Source organism: Beta vulgaris, chromosome 3 (genome assembly GCF_026745355.1).
Source record: "Beta vulgaris subsp. vulgaris cultivar EL10 chromosome 3, EL10.2, whole genome shotgun sequence".
Taxonomy (NCBI): domain Eukaryota; kingdom Viridiplantae; phylum Streptophyta; class Magnoliopsida; order Caryophyllales; family Amaranthaceae; genus Beta; species Beta vulgaris.
In genome coordinates this window covers 53,423,818-53,434,542 of record NC_079204.1, presented here as the reverse complement: position 1 = coordinate 53,434,542, position 10,725 = coordinate 53,423,818, and the positions used below count along the sequence as shown (strand labels likewise).

The window sequence follows — 10,725 nt, the reverse complement described above, 5'->3', positions numbered from 1 at the left end:
TCTTCCAAGGGCGATAACCGTGTTCGATCCTTGAGACTTGAGAGCAATAAAGATAGGAGTAGACGAGGAAAGGGGTGCTTAGTAAAACAAAAAACATATATCTAATTAAAAGGAGAACATCAATTACACAATATAATTCGATATCCTTTAGGGCTCAATAACCTTCTTTTTTCCATGATTTCAAAATAGCTTTGAGAAAAATGCAATTTTGCTCTTCAAAAAAATTCAAATATCTTAAACTCTGACTGTATATAAAAATTGGTAAGAAGAAATTCTCTGTACTACCATCGCAAAAGATCTCTACCCAGATGCCCATTACAAGCCAGACACCCCTAACCTCCCTTCTCCTTAAATCCCAAGCAAATGTTTGGGATAGAAAATGAACTCTAAACCTTGTTAAAAAAGATAAGAAAACCCACCACTTAAGGACATGTTTGGCAAAACTAGCGGTTCTAGTAGCTGTTAGCGGTTGTAGTAGCTGTAGCTGTTGGGGTATAGCTGCTAGTTGTCTACTAGTAACTGTCAGCGGTCAGCAATTAAATTAGTTGTATAATTAGAAGTGTTTGGCAAAAGTAGTTGTTGGAATTGTAAAAGATAAAAAAAACATTGGTTAATAATTCTACCTTATGCTATTATATAGGGTTTATTTCGTAGACCGCTACCTCTAAACCTCAAACGTTATTTGTAGTGACGTTCCACAACCGCTACTTATAATCTACTCCAACTGCTACCCGCTACTACAACCACTACCTTACCAAACACTCATAATTTTCTTAAGTAGCGTTTCAATCTTATCCAACCGCTAACCGCTACCTCAAACGCTAGTGCCAAACAGGGCCTAAATCAATTCCGATTCCAATTCCAATTCCTTTTGACTATGGCTATGTTTAGTTCACCTGAAATTTTCTGATCTGAACTTATCTGATCTGAACTTATTTTTTCTGATCTGATCTGATCTGAACTTATTTTTTCTGAACTGATCTGATTACAAGATCTTATCTTTTAGATTTCTCTCAATATATAAGAAAAAATATAGTCATGTGGGGTCTTGTTTGATTCGTCTTAATGAATACTTTATTAATATTCAATTATTATAATTTTTACTAATATGTAATGAAAGATATTTAATAGTAAAAATGAGTTTAAAAACTGACAGATCTGATCTGAACTTATTTTTTCTGATCTGATCTGATCTGATCTGATTAGATCTGAAATAAGCAAAAATAAGGTGAACTGAACATAGCCTATATAACAATCACAATCATATACAAAAAGGAATCTTCAAGTAACAAGTAGGAACAACCTAAATCTAGGAGACAAACAATATAACAAATGGTATAGTTGTAAAAGATCCCATAAATTTAAATGAAAAAAAAATAAAGATAAGAGAAAATCTTTTCTATAGAAGTATTTTATTTTTTATTATTTTTTTTTTTTAAAAAAAAGGTTGGGGAAACGATAACAATAACATGGGACAAGTGCACATGTGAGAGGGGATACAAAGGTGAGCACATGGGGTTGCGTAATGAGAGAGACAAAGCGTGCACACACTTAACACTTTCTCTAATCTGTAATCTCTTACAAAGTTACAATTGCAATGTGGTGGTATGTGATTGTGGTGTGGGGTCCTTTAAATTGGTCCCATTTTCATTCCCAGATAACCTGATTCTCTCTACCTTCTTAAATTAAGCTTGGTTCTTCACCTTTTGCCATAATTACTGGAAACCATATAATAAAGGATTATAACTTAAAAGGAGGAGAATGGAGATACACATTATGGGGATTTTAGGCCCCCCACCACCTAAAAGATATCTTATAGTATTAATAAAGTTACAATCCTAAATAGGAAATGACAATACTTACATTTTCTTCCAATGTTAATTATTATTTTTGATAAAGTAGCAAAATTTGATCTAGATTAGGATATTTAAGCATATTTTTCCCAACTTATTTTCAGTTCAATTCATTCAGCAATCTGTTCAGTTCAATTCAATTAAGTTGCAATCAGTTCAGTTCAGCTCCAATTATAATTTTATATTAGTTATAATTTAATTCATTTCAGTTCAGTTCAACAAAAATTATTAAAAGAGACGAACTAATTTTAATATAAAAGTAGACCAAGTCACTAAATGGATTAAACTAGTGACCGAAAGAAATTAACCTAGTTACTATTGGGCTTATTCTATTTTTAATATTGGGCTTACTATTGCCTAATTTTAATTTAAAAGTAGGCGGTCTCTTATAAGACGAACTCTCAGTTCAATTGCAATCATTTCAGTCAGTCTAATTCAGTTGCAATCAGTTCAGTTTAATTCAGTTGTTTATGCCCTTAGAGTAGTAATCTCTATTATAAGTGAAGAGGGGAAGACTGGTGTCTACTGTCCACTCTCTCTTGTCATTATACCTTCAATTAACAAAAAAAAACTATTAAACTTCTCTAATATATTGGTTTTTTTTAAAAAAAAAAGAAAAGAAAAAGAATATAGCGAACTTTGTGAACAAATTTTTGCACATATTATTACGTGTATGAGCCTTCATATCCACTTTCGTATGCATCGTGTACGTATTAAGGCTAGTTTAGTCAAACTCTAACAAAGGATCGTAGATAAAAGCCTAAAAGGTGGATATATTTGTGAATTAATGATTGTTTCGAAATAGTATATTAAAAATTATTTACACGAAAATCTAAAAATAAGTCTAATTTTGACTCATTTGTGAAAAGTTATACTATTATATCTAGCTTGTACCTAAAGTAAAAGATTGAAAACAAAATACATTTCAAAATAGATTATTTTTTATTAATTTTTTTTTGTTTATTCAATGGAACATAAATTCCCCATATCATACTACTATTTCAGCAAAAGTCCAAACTTGGGGATGTAAAGGGTAAAAATCTCCTTTAGATAATATTTTTGCTAGTTTTGCACCCAAGTTTAGTTGGGAAAATGTTCTTGGCAGATATATTTGGTCACATAATGCATTTGTTTGGTAATGTAAAGAAAAAGGTCACTTTTCTGAGAGCAAAGGACAGCCATAGGCCCATAGCTCGATTAATATGAGGTTTAGAACAGCATAGTGCATAGATGCCAATTGCATCATATTCATTTTCATGTTCCCTTAATGAGTGAATGATATGGATGAGGCTAAAATATTAAAAACCATTAACAAAGTTGTTTCCTTTTGATACCAACTGCATGCATTCATATTCATATACATGTATCTATGTATCTTTGAAGGCATGAAAGAGACTAAATTTTAAAACCTATAAAACAATTAGTACTTTCTTTTTGTTACCATTTGACAACATTTTAAGTAAAGCTTATAGAGTTTTGAGCAAGACACAGTGGCCATAGTAGTAATATTAGAAAGCTTTAAGTAGTTAATGCAGTTTTTTTGTTAAAACTGTTTTTTTCTAAATAAAAATAAAATATTGTGGAGTAACTAATTATATTGAAAAATAAAGGTTTAAAAATCATTTCGACAATAAACCTCTTACCATTATTATTTAATAACTAACATCTAACAAGTAACAACTACTGTATAAAAGCATGTCCAACAGTAACCTTTTAATAGCGTTTGGCAAAGTAGTGATTGTAGTAAACGTTAGAGGTTTGATTAGTGGCCAAACGCTAACCTATAACAGCTACTACAACCACTACCTTACCAAAAGCCGAGAGGTGTGCTGGCCCGCCGTGCTAACCTCCGGCCAATATTTCAATTGGTGACCAAGAGGGACCATGACCCACCATTGCGCCCCGGCCGTTCCAAGACAGCCCATGCACAACTTAAGACTATAAACTACGAGGCTACTTCCAATATTTCACGCTAACAAACTCGACTTCCCAAAAGATAAAAGAAGCAATATGTACACAGGTTTGAAAAACAACATCACAAATGTAATTTGCATGATAGAAGCTTTCACGAATCTCAACTAGCATTGTAACATGTACAATCACTATCACGCCATGAGTTTAGCTCAATTATCAGCTAACTAATGCTTACGTCCTTTAGCCAGGCGATTTTTGTTGCATACTAAATATTCACATGCTCAATTATTGATATACATAATACATATCCTCTACGTACTAAATTTTCCATTTCGTTGTCAGCTAATTCTTCCATCCACTTGTAAAAAAATAATCCCTGAAGTTTTCTTTGTTTCCAATCAAGAAATAAGAAAATTGCAAAAACAGTTCAAATACAACAAAACTGTCTCTCCTTATTTAGTTTGGAATTTTCTAGTCGTTTTCCTAAGGATTTTACATAAGTCACATGAGTGCGTCCCAATATTCATGGCATATGACAGACAGACACATCCTACATAAAAACAGCCTGCACTTTTCATACTGAGCTTCTACTCAAAGTCTTTCAATACATGTCAGTATCTTTAGCTTTCATTTCAATTTTCACATGTCATACCTGAATTTGTAACACTTTATATCCTAAAAATATTTTACTGCTATGAAATTTTACAAAAGGAGCTGAAATTCTTTTAAAAAAGAAAGAAAGATCAAAGATGGTTGCTTCAAGCATGAGGATCAAAATGGATAAATCTATATAATCATCATCAAAAGTATTTACAAGAGTAATAAGGAAGCCAAGACCAGTTGCAAGACAGACTGTTAAATTTCGAGGACTAAAGCTTAAGATTCTGGGATACACAAAGGGAAGTTTGGTACTCACAGGAGCCGATAAGCTACTTCTGTTAACTGTAAGCTGTTGTGAAGAAAAAATTCATTTTGCTAGTGCTCGTTTTGTCGATGTGTCATATCAGTACTGCAGAATGCAACCCATCTCTGACACTTGGTCCTCTGATTGATTCGTCTATAATAAGAGGGAGCTTACTGTTGAAGCTGGGACTAAGCCGACATAGAGTCCTTTCTCATGGAAGCTTCGCGTTCCATACGACGCGTTTCTCTCTGCAATCAATTCAATCTCAACAACCAAAGTACAAAGAAAAGACATTTAAATACCATATTCAATGACGAAGAATATATTTAAAGTTTAACAATATAAATGAATGCTAAAGCCTTGTTTCAGTAGACCAGGGATTTGAGGTTAACAACTTAACACTAACCAAACTCTTAACTCCTCTGCGACCTTACCAAGTGGGCATGATTTGATATTTTCTCCAGTACTTGGGGCTCGGAGACACATCTTCTAAAAATGTCTAGAATATAGCTAGGGGAATATCTAATAGTTGTTTGCTCAGAGACCGTCTTTCCTTTTACAGATCTTTCACGCACCAAAGTAGACAACAATAACAAAATACATAAAGCACTAAAGAAATTACCTAGTCCTGATACCAGGTACATAACTGTAAATACCACGATTTCTTTAGTCTTCCCCAAGCTATCAGTCACGAAGCTTTTAGGTCATGGGTGCCAAAGAGGACAATATAAGGGAGAAACAAGAAAGGCAAAGATGGGTAGATGATGACATCTATCTAAGAGTAAGGTTGTCATTTCGAGCAGAATTGCTATGAGCAACTCGTACTAGAATCGGTCAAAGCTTGACTTGAGTTGACATATATCAAACTCAACTCGAGAACTTAACAAGTCAAAGTTGAAACATTCCCAAGCAGCCTCATTAGCTCTTGAGCAACTCAAGAACTTCTCAGTTTATACCTCGTTTTTTAAAGATGCAGCGCTTTTTACTTAAACGCTTGAAAACGTATAACTTGGACCATAAATATCTTTAATAATTTATTAGTTTAAATTATAGAAAGTTGACATTTTGAAATATACATTAAGACAAATCCAACATCTTACATTCTTATTTTTGTTTTATATATTAGTGAAAAAATTTCGACCAAAGTTGATACATGAATAGTGCAAAAGTCAAAATGTTGCAACCTTTAAAAGAAAAGGGAAGTAATATTTTGATGTAAAAAAGTTTTCATGTCCTGCACGGGTTTGGAAAGCAAAGTACAAGCTTAATTTCTGTATCAAAGAAAAATACCTACTAACAATTATTATATCAATAATTTATGTGTACTTATACATAGACAAACACACTCATTGAATAACGCATATATTACAAACTCGTACTCCATACTAGCAAGTAGTAACAACTTTTTGTCCCACATCAACTTTAAAAACAAAACAAAAAATGTATGCTGTCAAAAAAAGAAAGATAGCTACCCTACAACATAATGAATGGAACACAACCCAATCATAAAGTAAAACATAAACAAAAAATTTATCTGTAGTAATTTACAAACATTAATAGTTTTTATTTTAAAAAAAACTTGTGCTCCTACAAGGAAAAATAAACTTATGACCTCTAGAAAAGAGAATATGGCTACCTCAAAGTACTCAAATTAGGTTGATCTTTTGCAATCCAAGTTGAGTTTTTCAAGCTCATGTCGAGTCGAGCTAGTAGTTCAATTTTCGAGCTCGAATTAAGCATAGGTGTTCAGTTTCAAGGTCAATTTAAGCTAGGGGATTTTGAGTTCAACAAGTCTTAAGTTGAGTCGAATGATTTTCAAGTTGAGTAGAGCATAGTTCAACTCTCCTGATTAGCACTTGTATATAAGAGATGTGATTAAACTTTGCTTCCCCCCTTTTTACTCACTGTACAAGGGACAATTCATTTCAAGATCCAGAAAAAAACCTTCTTCAATACACCCTCTGAAGGGAGACTGTCTCTAGGGCGAGGTCACGTGGTTGGAGGTAAGCAGTGATGCATTTCAGATGCAGGAACGAGGTGACAGTATAGTAAATAAATTAGGTCTGCCTGAACATATTACAAGGAAAGCTAATGAATGAAAAATGATAGGAGGAAAATAATAAAGAACTAACTTAGAAGCACTATAAACTAAGACTCGTGCTATCACAGCATAGAAAGAACACTAATCTAAGTTTACCAGAACGAACACCAAGTAAATTTTGAAAGTACTTGCAATTCACTAAAGCAAGCAAGTCTGAATAAAACTGACTAATAGTATATAGGAGAATTTGGAGAGAAAGGGAGACGTGCATCTTCCTTTGTTTGGATACAACATGGGGGACGGGAAGGGAAGGGAAGGGAAGAGAATTAGAAAGATTCATTTCCCTTCCTCTTTTAATAAATTTAATCCTTTCAGAGCAATTGTTAAAAAGTTTTAGAAGGAAAATAAAAGCTCACTCACTCATCCTTCCCTCCTTTCCTTCCCCTTCCCTCTCCCACCTTTCCTCCATTATTGCTATCCAAACATGCGTAAGAGAATAATAAGGATACCTGATTAGATGGAAAGGAATCAAATTCTCAAAAGCTCAGAACTCTCATCACAAAAGATCCATAATCTCAAAACATACACCAAACACACGTTGCAATTTCATATATAAAGGGCTAAACCTAGAAGGATACAACCAACCTAGAAAAGAACAATAGACAAATTCTGAATTTTCCTGAAGCAATACTCCTATCATCTAACAATAAAGTATTTTCGGAAACAAAATTCCAGAACTGGATAGAATCTATAGAACAAATCCTAAATCACAGGCGAGAATCATAATTGGTTTTTTAGAAGTGCAAAACTATTGCTTGAGCTGATTCATGTTCATGCTTCCACATCATGTAGCCTTGACAGTTGACTTTGCAACTGTTGGGGCTATCTTAAGTTTCAGGTTGTTTAGCTTCTAGCCGTTTCGGCACAGGGGGCAGAATGTTCAGATACCGTTGTTATTATATTATATGCTAGTACATCTTCTTGTTGTGTTGGTCTAGTTGTTTCGTGTAACTGTTCGGTTGTTCCGACCACAAGGAGGCCTTGTCATTGCTGTCTCCTATGCTTGAAGGCCGTATAATAAAAACTAAAAAAGCACCTCTGCCTTTTACAACATTTTACATGCTTGCAGTGTTAGTTAGCAATGCTGCATTATTTCATATTTGGGATACTTCTACCTTAATACCAATCTAAAACCAATGCAATTACCCTTGTATGCAAATTTGGGACTTACACAAGTTGATTTTTTCTACCACTGTGATTCCCCTTTGCATTAGTGGATCCATTTTCTCGTACCTAAGACTATGATCCCAGTTTGGGTTTCCCCTGTACATTTGCCCATATAAAATCTCTTCATTTCTTGTATATTGCTGTTTCTTAGTTATTGTCATGTGCACCAGTTGATCTTAGAGCTAACTTTCCCTACAACAACAGTTAAGCTATTTCCTTAGAAAGGTTTCCATAACAATGGAGCAATTGATAATAAGAGTAAATACAGCATGCCACAACTGCACCAACTGTACAATGCTGAGTTCCATCAAATAACCCCAACTTCTTCTCACCAAAGATCTTGTCTAAGGTCTCTTCATGCAGAAACTAAAACTATATAACTATGGCCAAAAACGTTAAACACCAAAAGCATTTACCCAGTCCTAATACCTGACACATACTTAAGATTACACTAGTTTCCCCAGCTTTGTTCACGTTATCAATCACAAAACTTCTACGTCATGCACTCCAAAGCCAAGAAAAAACGAAGAAGAAAAAAACAAAATGCAGCAGCCAGCAGGTAAGATTATCAAATACTCATTCCTACTTAATAGACATGAAAGTTCAACTCTAGTTCCTCCTTTCTTCCTCACTAATTGAACCAATAGCAATTAATTTTGGGACGAATTAAACATCACAAAGGCCAAAAACAAAACAAACATACACTAGTTATCCGATGATGATCGTGCGAATTAGTAACTTTCTTCACTCAACTCAATTCCTTTTCATAGATACAGCAACCAATGAAGAATAAATATTGAGATTACATCTAATCTAAGTGACTATAATGTAAGCTTAAGTTGCGAAACCGTACCCTTCGTTCCCAATAAGGATGAAAACACACATAATCATAAACAGGTGTAATTGATGACACCAAAACCACATTCAAGCCTGTAAATAAAAGCAGTGCTGTCATAGGCCTTGTTCTATGAGGCATTAAAGCTTCTACTCTGCAAAAATACATAGTTTCAATTGATTATCAGAATCTTCAGCAACATAATCATATGATTAAAGAGGTAAACTACAAAATTTGAATCATTAAACTTAGAAATGTATAGTAAATTAAACCTAAACAAATGTTTTCGGAATCATCGAAGAAATTCTTCGATTTCTTTCCTTGAAAAGTAACTTAAATTGATGCTGGAAATTCGAAATCGAAGTGAATTGAATATGAATTTGAATGAAGAATGTAATTTTTACAGAGAGAGATGGAATTACCTTTGTAATCGCAGCAAATTCTAAGGATTGAAATTTGGAGGGTTAGGGTTACGAACTTATTTTCTCTATCCCTTATGGGGGTACACATCAGATGCGATTTATCTTTTGATCGAGTCTTACCCCTTGCAACGAGGTTTGTCAATATTCTTCCTATTTGCAAGAAACATTAACTTATCTACATAAAAAAATATTCAACTCTTAAGTATTACTATACTCGAAAAATTGAAATGGACCTTGCAACGTGGGGCATGAAGAAGCAATTGTTTAAATGTTTAGTAACTCGAATATAAGGTGAGGAATGAACCGGCCCTCGCATATCCGACCTTCATATTACGACAACCAATACCGTGTTTTTACATTCACGAACATATGGTTCCTTAAGATTAAAGTAATGAAATGTTTGATAAAACTAACATCCGTCAATCATTAAGGACAATTGGAAGTATAACATATTTAATACTGTTTATCTGGGCTCAACACTTGAGTAATAAACATGGGTATCATTTAAAAAGCGTGCTTGAATGAAGTGTAATGCTAATTTAGAAAATTAAAGATATCAAAGATTAGTATTGTTCATTAACATGTAAAAAGGTCAAATCGTAACAATTAGTATGAGACAAAAGGAGTAACTCAAAATAACTTTGGCAATCCTTTTTCTGACTCAGGAATTTGAATCTGGGGATACCACAAAAATAGTACAAAAAAGTTCATAAAATTGTTCAATACCCATGCTATTTCGAATTTCAATAAACAAACCCTAACTAATTAGTCAAGAATGTCCACATTCAACAATTTACATCTAAATATTCAATTAATCTAAGAATCTAACATATATAAACTTATGAAAGTTGAAAAACATGAAATTAAAACAAAAAAAAAATGAAAACTTCACAACTTACTGGTTCGAATGAATGGAGAAAACTCAAAACTAGGTCGGCGAAGTGCCGAAGTCGAACTTCGAAGTTCGAATTGAATGCGTCGCCGCGTCGGCGGTCGTGTCTCGAGTTCGGTCGGTGGCAGTTTGCTCGATGGTCGACTTCGACTCTTCAAGACTTCGACTGACTGACTGGAGATCTTATAGGAGAGAGAATTAGAGGAGCAGAGAGGAGAGAGAAAAGAGAAATGAACACAAATTGTACGTTTCTGCTGGAAAATTAAGGATGCTAACGTGTGCTTATAGATTTGATGTAGGCGCCAAGAAGGTATGTATGAGCTCTGTTATCCGTATGTCGGAATCCTGTAAAACAATGTTAGCTTACTCTAGGATGATTCGTAGAGAGAGAAAGTGATTAATGTAGAGAGATGCTCTGAATTTTGTAGCTTAGAATTGCTTACCTTTGTCGGATGAGATAATTTTATTTATAGATGATAGGAGCCCTAATAAATGAGGGTATTTTAGCCACCTTTAGCTGGTGGAGGGTTGACTTCTGTAGATGTAGGGGTATTTTAGTAACTTTGTCATTAATGAGCTAGTCCTAGAATTAGGCACAAACAGTACACAAATTTTTGTTTAATTAATAAGAAGTATC

General features: G+C 33.9%; 1 protein-coding gene across 4 annotated transcripts; it reads right to left on the bottom strand.

The window, feature by feature from the left end:
- Positions 1–4,534: 4,534 nt before the first annotated feature.
- On the bottom strand, positions 4,535–10,335 carry LOC104889492 (hypothetical protein). Of its 4 annotated transcripts, none has more exons than XM_048639955.1 (4): positions 10,096–10,335; positions 9,197–9,371; positions 8,793–8,928; positions 4,535–4,935 (listed from the first exon to the last, which is right to left on the bottom strand). In XM_048639955.1, exons 3-4 carry the CDS (start codon positions 8,913–8,915, stop codon positions 4,825–4,827), a joined length of 234 nt encoding a protein of 77 aa, XP_048495912.1. In that variant the 5' UTR covers positions 8,916–8,928; positions 9,197–9,371; positions 10,096–10,335; the 3' UTR covers positions 4,535–4,824. The 4 variants fall into 4 exon arrangements, with proteins under 4 accessions (XP_048495912.1, XP_048495913.1, XP_019103799.2 ...); XM_048639956.1 differs by having other exon boundaries at positions 9,197–9,346; XM_019248254.2 differs by lacking the exon at positions 9,197–9,371.
- Between the last annotated feature and the right edge of the window lie 390 nt (positions 10,336–10,725).